This window comes from Macrobrachium nipponense, chromosome 38 (assembly GCF_015104395.2).
Source record: "Macrobrachium nipponense isolate FS-2020 chromosome 38, ASM1510439v2, whole genome shotgun sequence".
Classification (NCBI taxonomy): Eukaryota; Metazoa; Arthropoda; class Malacostraca; order Decapoda; family Palaemonidae; genus Macrobrachium; species Macrobrachium nipponense.
In genome coordinates, this window is record NC_061098.1 from 62107803 (window position 1) to 62128036 (window position 20234).

General features: G+C 40.1%; 1 protein-coding gene across 1 annotated transcript in view; it reads right to left on the reverse strand.

Annotated features, from left to right (window-relative positions):
* Positions 1 to 5478: 5478 nt before the first annotated feature.
* LOC135209755 (photoreceptor-specific nuclear receptor-like) overlaps positions 5479 to 20234 on the reverse strand; it is a 113526-nt gene continuing 98770 nt past the window's right edge. The window contains 10 exon segments of the mRNA XM_064242542.1: positions 5479 to 8607; positions 9534 to 9780; positions 9939 to 10195; positions 11815 to 12185; positions 12742 to 12856; positions 14510 to 14543; positions 14545 to 14617; positions 14796 to 14976; positions 15841 to 16000; positions 17360 to 17526. Coding sequence (XP_064098612.1) covers positions 8372 to 8607; positions 9534 to 9780; positions 9939 to 10195; positions 11815 to 12185; positions 12742 to 12856; positions 14510 to 14543; positions 14545 to 14617; positions 14796 to 14976; positions 15841 to 16000; positions 17360 to 17526 — 1841 coding nt within the window. The 3' untranslated portion in view covers positions 5479 to 8371.

Below are 20234 nucleotides of genomic sequence, written 5' to 3' on the forward strand. Positions count from 1 at the left end.
CCCACCAGAGACGTCAAGAGATACCTCTTGAGATAGAATTATATTTTTGTATAATAAAAAGGGATTTTGACGTAGGAAAAATCTATTTCTGGACGAGGAAGCCGTGTCGCCCAGTGAAATATGTCTGCTTTAGCACTATTTCTAGTAAAATATTGCTATAATACCAGAGAACTGCTAAATTGGACATGTCAGAAGCCTCTGACTCGCTCACCTATATAAAAGGTGTCGGTATAAAACTGGGGTGCAGTGTTAAACACTACCACAGCAACCCCTCCAATTAGCCTTTTCCTCATCAAAGACCCTAAATACGGGGAGCCGACCCATAGGTCACACCTAGCTACCCCGTTGAAGGCGGCTGTGACGTCATACTTATCGATAGCAATGAAGCTTGGTGCACTGCAAGGGGAGAAAAAACCAGGGGGGGATTTCAATTTCTGGGCGACACGGCTTCCTCGTCACAAGAAATAGATTTTTCCTACGTCAAAATCCCTTTTCTGGGCTCAGCCGTGTCGCTCCCGTGAAATTGTACCAGAGAAACACCAAGCTACATCACTCTGAAATGAAACAGAATATTAAATTGTATAAACTAACACCATAGACCAAGTGAAATAGCAAAGAGATTTGCTGCGATAGGTAGGATGTTAATAAAACTGGCATAATGGAAAATATTCATATGACACAAGGACAATAAATATATTGATGTTGCAAGGAGACACTGACCTCCCTACAGCTATTGCCTGATATTTAAGATCCTCCAAGGACTTAAGGTAAAGCTTTGGAAAACCCAGTGCGACTGCCGACCAGTATATTTCTTCAGATCATTCAAAGTTCATATATTTGAAGAAATTTACAGAAGTTGTTATAGCCCGAATAGCACGCACTTTGGGAAAGGACCCTGGCTGACTTCCTTGGTAAAAATACAAAAACTGCTGCGTATGCCCTTTAGGGATATGGTACCACCACCGCCCCACATGAAAAGGAGGGGGGGGGGCCTTCGGAAAAGGTAGATGTGCTAGATAAATAGTCCTTAGGGGTTTTAACAGTACATAAAGATGGATGTTGCGGGCGGAAGCGGAACAACCTTCCAAGGGGATCGCCTTACCAAAGGGTTCTCATTCTTAGCCATAAAATAATTATTTGGTGAAAGCAACACGTAACCCGAGGGAAGGAATTCTATATGCCCTTGGCCACTAGATAAAGATGACATCTCCGATGTTCTGGCACCTTGAACCAGACTTAATAAAAACAGTGCCTTACGCAAAAGGGTTTGGCAATCACATTTGAAGTTGTCTGTTTAGAGTCTAACCTGAGACCATCGTTAAGAAACCATGACACTGACGACGGCCTTTGAATGGGCCGCAGGGCGTGCACAAGCCCTTGGGATTGAGGTGAAATAAGACTCAGTTAGATTTATACCAAACCCGAGAAGAAAATCTTTTTCGGAGCTGACTTAGTGGTTGTTATTGTGGCAACTGCCAAGCCTTGTTCGAATAAAGGCCTGAAGAATGTTATAGTCACGTTCATTGTCATTACTTTGACATTGATTTCCTGCGAAATGTAGGCAATTGTTTAACTGCTGAATCATACTGGCGAAGTGTAGATTCTCTTTGTCTGACTCCAAGAACAGAATGTTCTTGTGATCAATGTCCCCTACCCTCCTACCTGCAAACTTCATGAAATCCATAAAGATAGGGTTTTGTGAAGACCTGAGGAATCGAACACAGTCACGTTTGAACTTGTTGCGTCAGCCTCAAGCCCGGGGGAGGGTGAGGATGAAGACCTAGTTCTAGGGAGAAGGAGAAACCAATTGTTCTTGGGCCAGTAAGGAGCTATGAGAGCCACCTGACCTTTGAAGGATTTCAACTTGTGCAACACCTTCAGGAGAGGGTTCACTGGAGGGAATAAATAAACCTCCCTCCACTGGTTCCAATCTATACTCAGGGCGTCCGTAGCATATGCTAGAGGGTCCATACTTTGGGCTACGTAACAAGGCAGCTTGTGGTTTTGCCCTGTAGCGAACATATCTACTTTCAGACCCGGTACTCTCCTACAAACCCTCTCGAAGGTTCCTGGTCAGTGACCATTCTGGCTCCAGGGGGACTGACCGGGACAATGCGTCTGCTACTATATTGTGGACTCCTGCCAGATGGGTAGCCGATAGATGCCAGGTGTTCTTGTCAGTTAGAGAAAAAATTGCTATCACCCTGTGGTTCACATGACTTGACTTGGACCACCTCTGTTTATACCATGTATCACTACTGCACTGTCGAGAGCCAATCTGATATGAGTCTCCTCCGGAGGACGGAGCTTTTTTAAGGTCAGAAACACTGCCATAGCTCCAGGATGTTGATGTGAAGCTTTTGGAACTGAGGTGACCAAGTTCCCTGAACCTTGTCGTGCTGTGAATAAACCTCCCCAACCTGATAGTGATGCGACTGTATGCATCAGTAGGGACGGGGGAGGGAACTGCAACTGTAACTCTTTGGCTATTGCCCATGGACGTAGACGTTCCTTGGGAATCAGAGGTACCCGGCCAAACTTGTCACGACACTTGGCATTGGCCTTGAACGTCAAACTCGATTGATGTCCTTGAGCTTGGCTTTCAACAGAACGTCTGTGACTGACGCAAATTGGAGCGAGCCTAGGATCGTCTCCTGATTCCTTCTCGAAGCCTTTTTGCATTTTAAGAATTGGCTTGTTACCTTGGCATCCCCTTCCCTGATGGAAAATGGAAAGGTTGTGTGAATCCAAGCCCCAATGGAAACCTAGCCACTGGAACTTGGATTCTGGGGGCCAATCGGGACTTGGTCCTGTTGATCTTGAACCCTATATATTCCAGGAAAGATATGACCCCGTCCATGGCTTCCTAAACTTGTCTTTGACCATCTCCCAGATTAGCCAGTCGTTTAGGTACGCCACTACCAATAAAACCTGAGACCTTAGCTCCTGCACCACTACCTCCGCCAGTTCCGTGAAAACCCTTGGGGCTATATTCAGCCCAAAGGGCATCACCTTGAAGGAATAAGCTTCTTTTACTAGTTTGAAGCCCAGGAATGGATGGGAGTGCTGAGCCGTCGGGACATGATAATAGGCGTCTGTAAGACCTATAGAGGTGGTGACGCCCCCACGGGGAAGTAAGGCCCTTACCTGAGAGATGGTCAGCCTTTAGAACTTGTCGCAAGAATGTACAAGTTTCAAACGGGGACAAGTCTAAGATCACCCTCCTTTGGTCGGTCCCTTTCTTGGGACACTGAATAGACGACTTTGAAATTTTAAGTTCTTTGTCCTGGAGACTGCTCCCTTCTGGAGAAGGTCCCTGGGGTAATCCATCAACCCTTGGGTTGGATGCTGATAGATAGATACTATGTTTTTCCGCCCAGCTGCTGAACTCCCAACGATGTTAAAAGAGATACAGCCTGCCTCCTATTTGAGGAACTTCATTGAGATGATGAGGGTCGGGTTCCTTTCCTGACCATACACCTCTAGCTCGCCCTTGGGCTCCGGTTCCTCCACTCTGACGAAAGGGGGAACCTGTTGGCTAGCCGACGGCGAAAGGGAGACAAATTGAGGCTGTTGCCGAGGCTGAGTCTTAGAAGATGAAGGTTGGGGAACTTGCTGAATTAGTACAGCTTATAGCACAGGGTGTGCTGTTGCGGAACTTGGAAAGGTTGGTACCTTCTTTGACTTTTCCTAGTCCTAAAACTGGAGGAAGAAGACTCTTAATATCCTTTTGAAAGGGATGCCCCAACGCAATCTGATGCTTGATTAAAATGTGATGCCTCATTCTGAACTCGTTTACTGCCGAAGCTGGAAGAGATCTGCACCCTAGATTGAGGAAGCCAGAAGCTGTTGGGTTCGTGCCTGATCGTAGCCTCGGATAGAACATGCTTCTTGCCATTTCTCTTAGTAACCGCAAAGCCGTACGAGGCACATTGCATGCTTAAAAGTAACTACTCCGCAATGACCTTATACAGCGGTTCATGAGCATACTCCAGAAACCGCCGTGTTCCGTCATCACTAGAGAGTTAAGAGAACCTTGCAAGACGTGTCCTAGCATCAAATCCGGCTTGGATCAGTGCGTCTGACAGAGGCGCTCACTAAACAAGTTGATTGCACAGTTTGGCTTAAGCTTGCCTGCCGAGAATGTAGCCTTACCAAGTAATTACATAGCTATAGTTTCACTTCCATAGGCAATTCTGTCATTTTTGGTTCTTTTAGATTGTCTTACCAGTTTTATGTTACTGAAAACCTTCTGAAAACAAAGATAATAATGACGATTGCAAGGTACTCTTCAGTTTTTTTATCTTGCTGCTATTTCAATTCTTCGGTTAACCTAGATGGAAGAAAAAGCTGATAGGTGATACCACTTGGCAGATGAGAAACAGACCAAGGAGCCAAACTAACTGTCTGTTTGTCATCTTTAGTTTCTTCTCCCAAAGTCATGTGGATACAGCAAGAAGGAAGGGACAACCTGTGGTAATGATGAGACTCAAGGCAATAAGGCAGAACCTGTGTGGGTTCAAGACAGCTTGAAGGCCAAGAGATCCTGCAGCTTCTGAAGCTCCTTCAGAATCCACAGGCTGGCAAAAGACAGCAGTGGAACCTAAGACTGAAATCAGATACATTTCCATTCAAGATGGTGAGGGAGGTCATCAACAAATTCAGGTCTCATTGAAATCTCTCAATAGCACTCGGCACCATTTTGGTCTTCGCAGGAGTTGTTCCTGGACCTTCTAGAGTTGCTGATGGACACTCCAAGATGATCATTTTGCTGGGGAGACTGATGACCAAGGGGCCTAAGGAGTATATCAATGATTAGTTAGTTACCTCATCATAGTTGGAAAGTAGAGAAGAAGATGCAGGTTATTCAGCCACCTCATAATGATGAGTCCTCTTGTAATGGAAAACAAAGCATTATCTCTTCAGTATGTCTAGAAGGGGCACTTTCCTACAGATAGTCATTCACACATCTTTGAGAAAATTCTTGAATTTTGTTTAAAATAGCTAAATATTCTGATTACAAGCCTTTGTTTTGGCCTTTGTATGGCAGTGAAGGTTTGGCAGAAGTCAGGATGTCTTGTTACAATAAGCTGATCTCATGAAGAAATTTACAAAGACCTACTGATATGTCTCTTCTTAATGGTCCCTCTAAGAGAGATTCCTTACTGCTATAAGTTTTTAAGCTGTCAAACTCAGTAATGTTTCAGTTGAACCAGCCATCCCTACACCTTCAAGAGGGACAAACATCCGGGGATGTTTGTTCTTTGGCGAGCAAAGTTTGTAGCTCCCTACAGTTGGTGTCTTACAAAGGATTTTCTCATCCCTTTTCCTGAAAAGAACATTGTCATCCTTTTGTAATCTTAGCTGACTTGTCTTTCATCTGCCATAACAACCATCATTCAGTTAAGTATTTCTGTAGGTCAATAATACCGTGATATCAAAAACAAAACTATGCTCTCAGTAAAACATATTTTTGTTCAGTATTTTATTGCACACATACACACAAAGCAGACCTCATTTAGAATTCATAATACTGTCCATTGTTTTTTTGTAAACAGAAACATCGATTTTCACACAGAGTACAATTAGGCTACTTTAGCTAACCATAAACATATCTAGAGCTAAGTACAGTAATCAGACACTGATTTAACAAGAGCGATTTTATCCTTAGCATTTTGCTCAGGATAATTTTTTGATCAGTCTTAGCTGGTATTTGAAGTCAAGTTCTGGGATTGGTCATGTTTTCAAGTCAAAGTATGTTGCATTTCACACACTCACTGAGGGGTCACATTTGGGGCTTCAGTGTTTATGACACTTCCAGTGTTTAGAATTATATGCACACTAGTATGTAGTTTCTATTAAAGTTTTGCCATACTTTCCAAGTTATGGACATACTTTATTTTGTTATAATTGTAGGACTCATCATAGTAAGTTCATCAGAAATGTTACAGTTTTTAGGCGTTGAGAAATATTTGCACAAAAATTTAAAATTTATAACCTGAAAACTTTAATAATACTCATATGATTTTTGTAGGTTTTTGTAAGCTAGAAAATTAATTAACTTGGCATGTCTTCATGGATTTTAATTTTTAAAAATTTACTTCCATATATTGAAAGTGAAAAATGAAAACTTGATTACACAAATTTTAATTTCGTGAAAAAGATTTTATTTAATTGGTAATGGAAAAAGAAAATCATAAAGGGGGTTCTAGCGAAGTAGGTTTGGAGTGGTGAAAACTAGAGTTAGTGTTGTGAACAAGGCATCTTTTTTTTATATGATGCTCATCATGTCAAGTATATATATCAGATTTAGATGAACTTCATGTACACTTGTACTGTATTTGAGTTGGATGATTATTTGGTAATGTTCTGTATTGTATTGGGAATTGTATTATTCAATTATCAGATGTCAATATTCTTTCTGTGTAAACTATTTGTTGATTGCTGTTTTTTGTATGTATTTGGGCTTTCTAATATTTTGTGAAAGGTTGATTTGAAAGTGAATGATTTTAAAGGCTTCTTCCTTCAGACTTTTGGTTCATATAATACTAATAATAATGAAAATGATAATAACAATGATAAAGGTATTAAGAGGGTGAATATAGTAGTGACCTTTTCCTCAGGGAACAGCTAATCTCATTGGTGAGCATTCATTCCAATATTCTTGAGTAAAATACTAGATTTTATATGAGTTTCTTTTTAGTAATATTGCATTTTAGACAAGTTCTCACATCACTCGGATGAAGTATGTATTGGTGAATCTAGGCATATCTTAGATTAACTAATTAATTGTCATTCCAGTAATGATGTTGGATTGTAGGTGACCCATTCGCTGTGTGGATGTCCGTTTTGGGAATTGCTTTGGCTTCAACTGTGGGATGGTTATATACTACTTGTTTTTCTTCATTGATGCACTGTATCTTTTTTTGTTTCCAGTTATTCTTTAAAGATAAGGTATTATTTACATATGTATACCATTCTGTTCAGTGAACAGTTTGTTTAGCAGGCTGATTTCCTTTTTTGGTTAATTTCACATGAATGTATATGGTCATTGCTGAGTAATTATTATATACTCTGTACATTTTGTCTTCTACCCTATTTGCTGACCAAATACAGCAGTACAGGGAACAGCATTGCCTTGAGTCCAGTTGAACATTCTTCTTAGATTTTGGCACATAGAAAACACTGCTGTGGAACTGGAATCTGTGGGTGCCTTTTATGATATGACCCAAATTAAGAAATCAGGAATCAATAAGGTGAAAAGACAATTACTCTTCCAGCAATGATGATTTTGTTGATATGATTGCTATATCCTTTACCCACCAAATTCAGAATGATTAGATTTAAAATGATAGTATGGTGACAATGTACTGCTCAGTTAATGTACAATACTCTACTACATAGTTGTTCCTTGTGTTGGAATGTCCATTCCTGTTTGGAAAACTAAGATAGTCTTGTGCGGGAACTAACAGAGATTTTCATGGAAAATCTGTTATGAATACATGGTGGCTGTATTGGACAAGTTTTTGTTAGCTTTGACTGGAATATCAAGCTTTCTGTAATGGACAAGCTGATGTTAAATATGACTAGAATATGAAGAACTTTATGTTCAAGAGGTTTACATAAGATATGTTATTACTGTAGTTATGGCTATAATATGTCATTTGTAGTCAAGACTAGAATGCGATTTGGGTGATGAATAGGTTTTACATTAGTCTTGGCTAGAATAAGTCAGTGACAGACAAGCCAGTGTTATTCATGACTAGAGTATGATGTACAATATATAGCAAACAAGCTGATGTTAGCTGTGACTAGCATAATGTCTGTGATGAACTAGTTTGTTGTTGATTATCTTCAGCAGCTGAAAATGTCCGTAACAATTCAGTCGGTCATCAGTCACAACTTGAATCTGCGTACAGTACTCTTAAAATGAGTTGAGCCAGTCACAACATGTGGTTTGTTGGTGGCAGTAGTTATATCTGTCATTGATTGCAACCAGTTGATTTTCAATCCTTTTCTTGTTGCAGTTGTTAAAATTTCAGAAAATTCAATGCAGCTGTACAACCTTGATGACTGTTAATCCAGCCAGTTGCATAAGACTAGTTTTTTTGACTAGTGTTATTTGTACTATCAGCTATATGGCACAGACCTTTTGACATTCTCAGCTTTAGATGTTTACACATGTTCACAGGTCATAAAATTAACCATAGATATCTGTAATATTCAGAATAACATAATGAACACCTGGCAAGTTTATCATAACCATAGATAAAACCTGATCTACTTTTTAACAAAAGTATAGTTTTGACTCATTTCATCTTTTTGTCAAGTCATCGCAGAGATAGGAATTAAATGCAGCCAAGCCTCACACTCAGCTTTTATACATATCGCACAAAATCTTTTCCATTGGGGTATTCCCTATGGTAGCGGTAAAGAAGAGCGCTTGGACTCTGGGGGGAGGTGGCGAACGGAGGGTTGCAAGGAGGAGAAGCAGTCGACCGAAGCGGGCCGGACGTGCTGGGTAGTGAGCCCTCACGTGCTGGCTCAACATCACTTGGGCTTGGTCCTGCAGAGACTCCACTTGGGCAGAGTCTTTGAGGCCACGCACTGCAAAAGAGTAACAGGAATCAGTAAAAAAAGCAACACATTGTTCTTGATGATTTCTTAAACACAAGGAATGTTGCCTAACATGTGGCTCATAGTCAGATAGACAGCTATAAACAAAGAAAGAGCACTTTGGTATATTATTAATTATGTCTAACTAGAAAAAAGAATTTTTATACAAGGAATGTCCTTTCTTTCAAGAGCCTTGTTTTTGGGAAAATTCATCAGTGAAGTTTTTGAATGACAGATCATTGTTCTCAGACATTTTTGCAAAACCAGTGTGCCCAAATTGTATGGTACATAGAAATAAGTAAAATGTAATTCTAAACATTTACTTTCATGATTGTTAATGCGAAAGAAACCCTGTGAAAAAGCAAGCATTATATGAAGCAATGAATAGATAGAGATCTTTTTGCTAAACTGTTAGACACTGAAAGATACTAAAGTTGGATTTTATTGTCAAATTATGAGGCAGTGATGGAAGCTACAGAACTTTTCATTGAAGTGATGCATTGAAAGAGATTAAGTGGGACTTTCTTTTCGAATGACAAGGCACTGGAAAAAATTAAGAACTATCTTTCTTGTTAAATGTGGCCGTCTAAAAATTAAACTCGAACTTTCTTGTCAAACAGTGAAGAACTGGAAGATTAAATGGAACTCTGTTGTTGCTAGTCAAGTGGTGGGGCACTAGTAGAGTAAATAAAACTTATTGAATTATGGGGCACTTAAAGAGACTAAATAAAGTCTTATTAAATGATGGGACACTGAAGGAGAATTAATGAAACATTATTGTAAGATAATGAAGCACCAAGAGACTTCAATGGAACTTGCTAGTTCAGTGGTTAGGTATTAAGCAGGCCAATAGCAGGACAGTTAAAATAGTATTATTATAATGAATATATCAAGGAAGAGAAAAAAAAAGTTCTGACCTGGTCGGAATAGAACAATAGCTTTGAGATAAGCGAATTCAGCTGGATCCACAGCAAGATCTCTGAAGGCTCCGGCCACCTCTGACAGCTGTCTGATGTCATGGGCAGCCTGGGCAGCTTTATGGGCATGGGCGAGGGTATGGGCGTGAGCTGAAGGAGAAAGTAATGGGCATGTGGGCAGAGGTAAGGACCACTGAACTGCGTTGAGAACAAACAACTCGGACCACACCTCCTCGAGTAACACGACCTGGAAATAAATTGAAGGATTTGTGTTTTGGTCCTAGAAGTAGTTTCATATGTTTAAGTTTTATAAATACTGTACTTATCTAAGCAATAAGCCAGCAACAATACCACTATTAATAATTATAATAGTATCAATACCACTTGTCCTGTGGTTGTCCTCACCTGATCGCGGAAGGGGAGACTGCTGAAGGAAGGGAGGTTCTTCGCCCACTTGACGGCCATGAAGAGCAGCCTGGCTGCGGTCTCCTGCACGGACTCCTGAAGGGGATCCCACAAGGGCCCCGTTTCCACAAAGGACGTCCCTGATGAAGATGATGAGGAGCAGGATGAGACCGGAGGCATGTGGGGGACGATGGGGCCTCCTACATCGTCACTTCCTCCACCTGTTACATCCAAGGGGGAGTCGCCACTGCGTACACCTGAGACAGTAGATGAGGATCAATGAATCAGCTTTCACAGTGTTCTGTTGAAAATGGCAGACAGAGCCTCTTTCTGTTTTTGGTTTCTGTGCAGAACAGAAAAAATGTTTTGGTTTTCTGTTAAAAAAAGTCAATGATAATTTCGTTTTCAGCACAGAATAGGCAATATTCGGTTTTCTGTGCTGAAGAGGCAATAATGTTTCGTTGTTTTTTGAGAATAGGCAATAATTATTTTGGTTTCCTGCACAGAATAATCAATAATCTTTTGGTTTCCTGCACAGAGTAATCAATAATCTTGTGGTTTCCTGCGTAGAATAGGTATTAATGTTTTGGTTTCATAAGCAAAATGGGCAATGTTTCGGTTTCTAATCAAAATAAGCAATAATGTTTCGGTTTTCAAAGCAAAACAAGCAATAATTTTTCGGTTTTCTAAGCAGAATAGGCATTTTTTGTTGTTTGTTTATGCACAGAATAGGCAATAAAGTTTTGGGATTATAAGCAAAATAAGTAATAATGTTTCAGTTTCTAATCAACATAGGCAATAATTTTTGGGTTTTATAAGCAAAATAGACAATAATGTTTCGGATTATAAACAAAATAGGCAGTAATGTTTCGGTTTCTTAGCAAAATATGCAATAAAGTTTCGGTACTCTAAGCAAAATAGGGAATAATGTTTCGGGTTCTAAGCTAAATAAGCAATAATGCTTCGGTTTATAATCAAAATAGTCAATAATTTTTCAGTTTCCCAAGCAAAATAGGCAATAGAGTTTGGGTATTCTAAGCAAAATAGGCAAGGATGTTTCGGTTTCCTGCATAAAATTGGCAAGATAAATTTCAGCTTCTGAGCAAAATAGGCCGCTAATTGAGTCGATTTCTTGTACTAAAAATAACATGAGATTTCATTTTTGTTTTCTGTACCAGATAGGGAAACCGGTTTTTGGTTTTATGGGAAAATATAGTGAAAAACTTTGCTTTTATAAAAAAAAGAATTAAGGTATCAGTGGTTCTTCTCTTTTGTAACGTCTCTCTCTTACTTACAAGTATAACCATCCATCCTATTAATTTAACCAAGTCAGTCCAATCTATTCCTAACTATACTTATTTGCTGAACTTCTATGAAAACCTACGACGTGTGCATGTCATTTTTGAATGAGACTTTGGAATGCCCTTCGAAAGAGTGTAATATTCTGTTCTGTTCTGTTTGTGGTTTCGTCTAAAAGAGCTGCAGTCTTTTGTTTTATACTCTATAACAATGGCATTTTAAGAAGGCTGGACCTTTCGAAGTCATGTACTATCTGAACTATTAAATAAACTATCCATCTTCTATCTCCAGAACTATTGACTATCTCACTTGAAAATGATGGCCACTTCTAAATAGTTTCTCCAACTGCTAATGCTAAGCTGACTACAGTAGGCCTTCTACTGTATTTTTTATGCTTTTTTTTGCATGTTCGTATTTTCTTGTTTTTCTTATGTTCAGATTTGTCCTTTGTTTTCTTATTTTTACATATTTTTCATTTTTATTTCCTTATTTCTCTGTATTTCTTCATAGAAACCAAATGAGGTCAATCCTGACATCTCCCCTTCAGGGACTCCTGAGGGCTTCTGTCTTCTCTTACCGTGTTCAAGGTCGTCCTTGGAGGGTGAGTGAGGCTGGAGACTCGAAATCACTGATCCCCCACCACCTCCCCCTCCTCCTCCTCCACCACCACCTCCTCCAACACCTCCTCCTCCTCCAACACCACTCGAACTGGTCATATGGTTGATGGTGGCTGGGTTGTTGTTATTGTTATTGTTGGAGGTCGTGGGTGGAGGTGGAGGAGGCGGCGGCGGTGGTGGAGGAACGGGCGCCGGCGTGGTGGTAATTGAGGCGAGGGCGTGGTGGGCGTGATTGTTGGTGAAGGGGGAGGTAGTGATGGACGGGGGCGCCAGGAAGCCGCGGGTGGAACCCATCGCTGCTGAGACGAGGCCCGGGAGCGGCAACGGGGGTCTACTGGAGGGAAGAAAACGGGAATATCGGCTCTGGTCGAAAGAAAACGGGAATGTGGTTGTGCTAGATGACGTCCTAGTGAAAGATGGCCCTAAATCAAGATATAAAAAGACTTTTTAGCCAGTGATTCTTACTTAGTTAGGCCCTGACTGCAATGAAGTGAAAAGGAAGAAGTTTAAAGATAATTTTTTGGATTTATTTGATGAGGAAAGTGGGTTTTCTAAAGCAGATTCTTGCGAGAGTCTTAAATACACCAAAATGCCTTTTGATAAGCTATTTATTTGTTGGGAGAGTCTTAATGCCCTAAACTACCTTTTAAGAATTTATTTATTTGTGAAAAAGGCAAATAAATACACCAAAAAAGGCTCCGAAGAATCTATTTGTAAAATAATCTTCATCTAAACTGAACTCGCATATAGGTAAGTTTATCCTTACAAATAACGCCTACAAACTATAAAGCAGAATTACTCATAGTGTAGCAACTTGACAGAACAAAGAATCAGCAAAATCTCAAAGAGGAGAAGAAGAAGAAGAAGAAGTAGAGGAAGTTATTTACGTGAAAACTCCGACGGCCACAGCAGCCTCCCTTAGGAGCCTCTCCTGATCCATCTCCGCGAAGGCCTCCGGTCTGATGGTCGCCGTGTTTCTGGGTTGCCTCTCGTTCTGCACAGCTGTTTGGAGACAACAGAAGAACAGAACATCTGTTGTTAGCATGTGTTTGTTGAGGGTAGGTTGCTTGCATGTGCTCAAAATTTCCCACTTTATCACCTGCTGTTATCGCCTATATGCCTCTTGTTGATATCAGTGGGTTTGTGGTTACTCGAAGGCCAGCGGCCAGCTCAGGCGCTCTCTCAGAAAAATCTGCTGCTATAACTTTGGTGGGTTAAACCAGCATGGCTTCTTGACTAGAAAACACTCCCTTCTTTTTGTAGCTTCTCAGTAAAGGCGGATTATGGTAGCACGGGCTCTTGACCTGGAAACATCCCTTTTCATAACTGGTACTTGCGTCATATTTTGATATATTGCCAGTGGGAAGCCCTCATATCATACTTCCATATTATTGACAGGTAATTATTAGTTTTCCTTCTGTGACCACCATTTTGCCATATTTGTTTAACTTTGCGATCACTTTTTGCTATATCTACCTTCTGTGACCAGCTCTGTTGCTTTATATCTACTTTCTGTGACCAATCTTGAAATATTTTGTCTTCTGTGACCATCCCTTGCCATATCTATTTTTTTGTTGCCACTCATCTTACATAACTACCTTCTGTGACCAATTCTTTGCCATATCTACCTGCTGTGACCATTTCTCTGCTATGTCTACTTTCTGTGACCTCTTTTTTGCCATATCTACCCGCTGTGACCACCTCATTGCCCTATGTACCAATTTTGAACAATGCTTTGCCGTATCTAACTTCTGTGACCACTTTTTTGCTATATTTACCCTGTGCGACTACCTCTTTTGATATATCTACTTGCTGTTTGTAATACCTACCTTCTATGACCACTTTTGCCATAACTATCTTCAATTGCCCTGACTACCTTTTGTGAGCTTTTCTTTCCTATTTCCATCTTGTTTACCATACATAATTTTATGACCACCTCTGACATCTAACTTCCGTCCAGTAGCTGATATTGTGTAGTAGATAATGTCCTTCATTCTCTCTGCATGACCAAACCACTTTGGAGTGCTAACTCTTTGACTTATGACTATTGCTGTCACCCATCTATAACCGACTTTATGTCACCTTACACCCATTTACATTGCTCTTATATCCCCCTTATATTCCCTGAACTTCATCCAAACTGCTTTTCATTCACACTGAACATCCACACTTCACTTCCATAAAAGAGAGATGGCTCAACTTTAGATGGAAAATGATACTGAATTCACTTTGGTCATATAGATTGAGACCTTTCTATATCAATAAATCTTATTTTATTTTATTGTATCGTGTTCACACATTAAAATGACATATGATTGAGGGATAATTTTTATTTATTGAAAGCAATATACTTATAAAATTACATATGCCTTTATTATTAGTAAAGCAAGGTTCTTTTATATATATGTACATATATGTGTATATTATATAATATATATTATAATTTTATATATATAGTATATAGATATATATATATATATATATAATTTTAAAGAGATATAAACAGACAGACAGGACAGACAGACAGACAGAAGCATTTACAGCTGAGAATTTACCAGAAACGAACCATTAATACACAGTGCGTACAATATTGCATCAGATAATGTATAACTATATTACATAATATAAATGTAACTGAAAACTATGAGAACCTACCGTCTTTATTATTCATTCCCATCTGTAGACACTTTCTTTAGACGACAGGCCTGGCATTGGTTTCGATGGGCCTTGTCTACGACGCATGCGCCGGTTCCGGCCTGGCACCTACGGGGGGAAGAGAGCATACAAAGGTCAAAGGTCACTGATGAGATGATTGTCGTATATATATATATACATATTATATATATATATATATATATATATATATATCTATATATATATATATATATTGCTCAAGGCTGTCAATAATAATAATAATAATAATAATGCTAATCTCCCTCACCTATAAATAAGCTTACGCCGAACGGATCTTTTGAAGAATCCTGAACACCCGTTGCAGGCCAGGATACCATAGTGTTTTCCCGAAGAAGTATCCCCACACACCAGACACTGAAGCCCGGGGGATACACGCCGCCCACCTCCGCCCACGCTGCCGACGCCTACGCTGCTCACGCCCATGCTCCCTGGAAGCGAAAAGGACGAGGCATTTTAAGTCATTTTTTGAATCCTTAGATGTGAAGTCTCCTATCCTTGGAGCATCCTCGAGGCTTGAGGATGACCTCATTGAGGCCCTCATTTTTTATCATTCCCGCCAATTCTCGTTCCTCCTATCTCCTTGTAACCTCGCCTTCCTCTCACAACAGTTGACTATCAACCAGGAACATAGTTCATTACTTAGGTCACCTTAGGTGAACTCCATTTTCAAATCATCTTTTGTTTAAAAGATAATATTTGATTTGCCACAAGGCTTTGGTCAAGGAAGTTCTTCATAAGCGTTCCCTTCGGCGTCCCCAGCTGGCTGCTTGGCTCTCTGCCCTTTTTCTCTCCTTTTGTATCATTATTATTCAACTGTTCGGTTTATGTAAGTTCTCTGGCTGCAGTTTAAATTATCTTGGCAAGACAGACGGAGAGAGAGAGAGAGAGAGAGTTTAGACTTGCCCACGTAAGGGTTATGTGTTTATATTATATATTATGTATATAGTATATATATATATATATATATATATATATATATATATATATATGTGTGTGTGTGTGTGTATGTGTATATTGTGTATATATATTAACTTATATATATATATATATATATATTATATATATATATGTATATATATATATATTATATTATATATGTAATGTCAATTTGTTGCCTCAAAAATATATTTTAACAAGATTATTGAAAAGAAGCAAAACGAATTTAACTTGAATGATATATCTTAGATAGAAAAGAAAAAAAAATAGATAAATACTACAGAAAAAGAATCCAAACGTAGTTTAATCTGAATCAAAATGTCTTATCAAAAGAATAATTGATGCTTCAGACGTACCAACACTGACGGTGGCCAGCGCATTCTGAGCCATGGTGACTCCCATCCCGCTGGTGGAGACGCAGACGCTACTGAGGCTGGTGGTACATCTTCCTCCTGCACCGACCCCACCCGCGCCTCCGAGGGGAGAGAGCCGCCCGCTGAGGAGCCCTCCTGTCATCTGAGGGATAGAGGAAGTTAAAGGACTCCTTTGGGAAGGTAGATACTTCATAAGGGCGTCTTTGTTTTTACAGGATGCTTCGTGGGGTTGAAGGAATCATTGTAGGATGTTTGTTTACATCTTTTGTGTTCCACTGACAGGAAATGTCAAGGTTAGAATGTTCCATGTGACAGGAAGTGTCAAGGTAGAATGTTCCATGTGACGGGAAGTGTCAAGGTAGAATGTTCCATGTGACAGGAAGTGTCAAGGTAGAATGTTCCATGTGACAGGAAGTGTCAAGGTAGAATGTTCCATGTGACGGGAAGTGTCAAGGTAGAATGTTCCACGTGACAGGAAGTGTCAAGGTAGAATGTTCCATGTGACAGGAAGTGTCAAGGTAGAATGTTCCACGTGACAGGAAGTGTCAAGGTTAGAATGTTCCATGTGACAGGAAGTGTCAAGGTATAAGGAATGTTCCATGTGAACAGGTTAAGTGTCAAGGTTAGAAACTGTTCCATGCTGATCAGGTAAGTGTCAAGGTAGAATGTTTCCATGTGACAGGAAGTGTCAAAAGGTTTAGAATGTTCCATGTGAACGGGATGTGTCAAGGGCAGTGTCAAGGTAGAATGTTTCCACGTGACGGGAAGTGTCAAGGTAGAATGTTCCACGTGACGGGAAGTGTCAAGGTAGAATGTTCCACGTGACGGGAAGTGTCAAGGTAGAATGTTCCACGTGACGGGAAGTGTCAAGGTAGAATGTTCCACGTGACGGGAAGTGTCAAGGTAGAATGTTACACGTGACGGGAGTAAAGTGTTCAAGGTAGAATGTTTTCACGTGAACGGGAAGTGTCAAGGTAGAATGTTTCACGTGACGGGAAGTGTCAAGGTAGAATGTTTCCACAAAAGTGACGGGGAAGTGTCAAGTAGAAATGTTTTCACGTGACGGGAAGTGTCAAGGTAGAATGTTTCCACGTGACAAGGGGAAGTGTCAAGGGTAGAATGTTCACGTGACGGGAAGTGGTCAAGGTAGAATGTTTCACGTGACGGGAAGTGTCAAGGTAGAATGTTTCACGTGACGGGAAGTGTCAAGGTAGAATGTTCCACGTGACGGGAAGTGTCAAGGTAGAATGTTTCACGTGACGGGAAGTGTCAAGGTAGAATGTTCCACGTGACGGGAAAGTTGCAAGTAGAAATGTTTCACGTGACGGGAAGTGTCAAGGTAGAATGTTTCACGTGACGGGAAGTGTCAAGGTAGAATGTTCAATATAACAGTCTGGGCAACTGAAAGCGAACAGGTCCTCCCTCCTAAGGACTTTCCCTTCCAAATCAAAACCTATCAAAAATTCTGTTGAATCACAAGTAACCAGTTAACCTGTCATACCTGGTGGTGGTGTAATGACAGAGCAGGGGGCGGGAAGGGCGCGGGCGTGATTATGGGCGTGTGGGCGGCAGGCGGAGACGACGAAGGAGACCGAGGTGCGGGAGAGCCCCCGGGACTGCTGTTGGCACTGCTGCAGGAGTCTACGGGCGATCTTCCAAAGTCGTGGTCTGCGGTAATAATAATAATTGATAATAATAGCGTGTATAATGATGACAATTATAATCGGATGATTTATTTATGTAATAATAATAGTAACTCCCTTTTCTTATTTGTACATAAAGAATTCTTATTGAATGATATTTACAAATGAGTAGATGGCCATATATATATATATATATATATATATATATATATATATATATATATATATATATATATATATATATCAATTCAAGCTACAAATGTCCTTTAATATCTAAATTCACTTTACCTCCCAAATGATATATTTTCATATATGTACCGAAGGGGAATTTTTTAGTTGATAACAATTTCGTCCCCCCATGGGATCAAACCACCGTCCAAGTGGACGGGGACGAAATCAGGACAGTCAGTGACGCTATCCAATCAGCCAACAGAGACGCTATAAGTTCATATCGATTCTGACCTTACAAATCACCCTCGACCTCGGTGCTTTCGTAATTAGAATCGATATGGAACCCCGTCTACCATGTTAGCCAATTCGAGCGTTTGACAGCACGTAGCCTTTTGTTATGAATAATTATCACATCGAACCGTGATCCATTTATATATCAATTCAAGCTACAAATGTCCTATAATATCTAAATTCACTTTACCTCCCAAATGATATATTTTCATATATGTACCGAAGGGGAATTTTTTAGTTGATAACAATTTCGTATATATATATATATATATATATATATATATATATATATATATATATTACAAACACACATATATATGTAAGTGTGTTTTTGTGTGTGTGCGCCGCGCGAGCACACATGCATGACGTATCGACACAAACAAAATCAATTACCACTTGTAAACGAGCTCATCACTCCAATACTATGAAATACCTTTGGCACAGGAGTCAGGAACCTCAATTACGCCAGATGATGATGAGCCAATCCCTCCACCCTAGATAATCAGTTCACCGCCCGGCTCCCACCCTAGATAATCAGTGAACCCCCCCTCCCCTACCCCCTAAAACCCCGGGGAAGGGGGCGAAGGGGCAAGAAGGGTAGGAGAAGCAAATCCTACCATTGTATAATCACCCGACCAATAGGATTAGTGATAGGATATCTGGGATTGATTGCCTCCCTCCTCCTCCTCCTCCTTCTCCCCCCTACCATTTTCCCCTCCCTCCCTCCCACCCCCTCCCATCCTGAAAGGTCGTGTTTACATCAAGGGCGAACGGTGGGGTCGACCTTATTAACTTCCAGCGGTAATTTTTGTTGGTGATTAAAAGTAGTCGTCTGGAAAATCTTATCGAATCTTGGCGCTCAGCGAAAAATATGTGACTTAGAGCGGGAAAAAACGTTTTGATTAATCGTGGTAAAAACGTTCTGATTACAGTGGGGAAAAACGTTTTAATTAATCGTGGTCAAAACGTTCTGATTACAGTGGTGAAAACGTTTTGATTAATTGTGGTAAAACGTATTGATTACTGTGGAAAAATTTTTATTATTAATCGTGGTAAAAACGTTTATAGTAATCGTGGAAGAAACGCTTTAATTAATGGTTTTCAAATCGTGTAAAAAGTTTTTGCCTAATCGTGAAAAAGTTGTGATTATTCGTGAAAAAGTGTGATATTGATCGTAGAGAAGTTTTGATTAATCGCACAATAACGGCTTGATTAAACGTCGATAACGTTTTGATTTTGATTAATTTGGGAAAAAAACCAATTGATGAATCGAGGAAAATCCGTTTTGTGCTTAATCGTAAAAAATTGGGTTAATCGGGGAAAGAAAGTTTTGATTAATTTTTTTATTATTATTCAGGGGAAAATGTTGTTGATTGTGGAAGTGTTTTGATCTATCGCAGAAAACGTTTTGATTAATATGATAAAAAAAAACCTTTGATTAATCGTTAAAAAACCGTATTGTTCACTTATGGAAAAAAGTTTTGATTCATTGTGGACGACGTTTTGATTGATAGTCCCATAGGAATGTGTTAAGTACACGATAGGTACGGCCATAGGGGGAGGTTTGAGTTGGTAGAGTGCATGAAAGAATGTTTTCGCCGAATTTGAGGAGAATTTGTGCAGACGTGGCGACACGTGTGAAGTGTCAGAGAGGAGAGTATCGTAGTTTATGTGAGGCCGCCTGTGCTGAGGTTAAGTATTGAAAGAGCCGTATGAGTGAGTGGCGATTGTTTGTTTCTTTCCCGATAACTGCAAGAGGTAATGTGGGAGCAGTAGTGATGGTGGATCGCAAGAGTAAGTTTGTAAGTTGTGTACCTGTGAAGAATAAGAAGTGCGGAGTACAGGTTGTCTGCGTCTGCGTGTGTGAGAAGTCCTGTTCGAATGTTGGTTGAGTGACGATGGGCCCGAGTTTGTTGGAAGAACGTTTGAGCAAATGTTGAGAGAATGGGGGACAGAGCATGTACTGCCTAGGGCCAATTGGTTATCAGAGAGAACCATTAGAACTTTCAGTGAACTGTCACGAATGATGACTGAAAGCGAGAGTGAATGGGATTTGTGGTTAGGTAAGGCTGTGTCATTGTGTAATGCGTCAGTACATAAAATCCCCCAGCGAATATATTATGAATTGTTCGAGATTTTGAAAGCGAGATCAAGTTCAAGTGAGGAAGAGCGGGTGTTGCGGAGACAAGATAACGAAAGATTAGAGAGTCATAAGGTTGGGGATAAAGTGTTGTACGAAGCAGTCGAAAACGGCAGACGAACAGTAAGTAA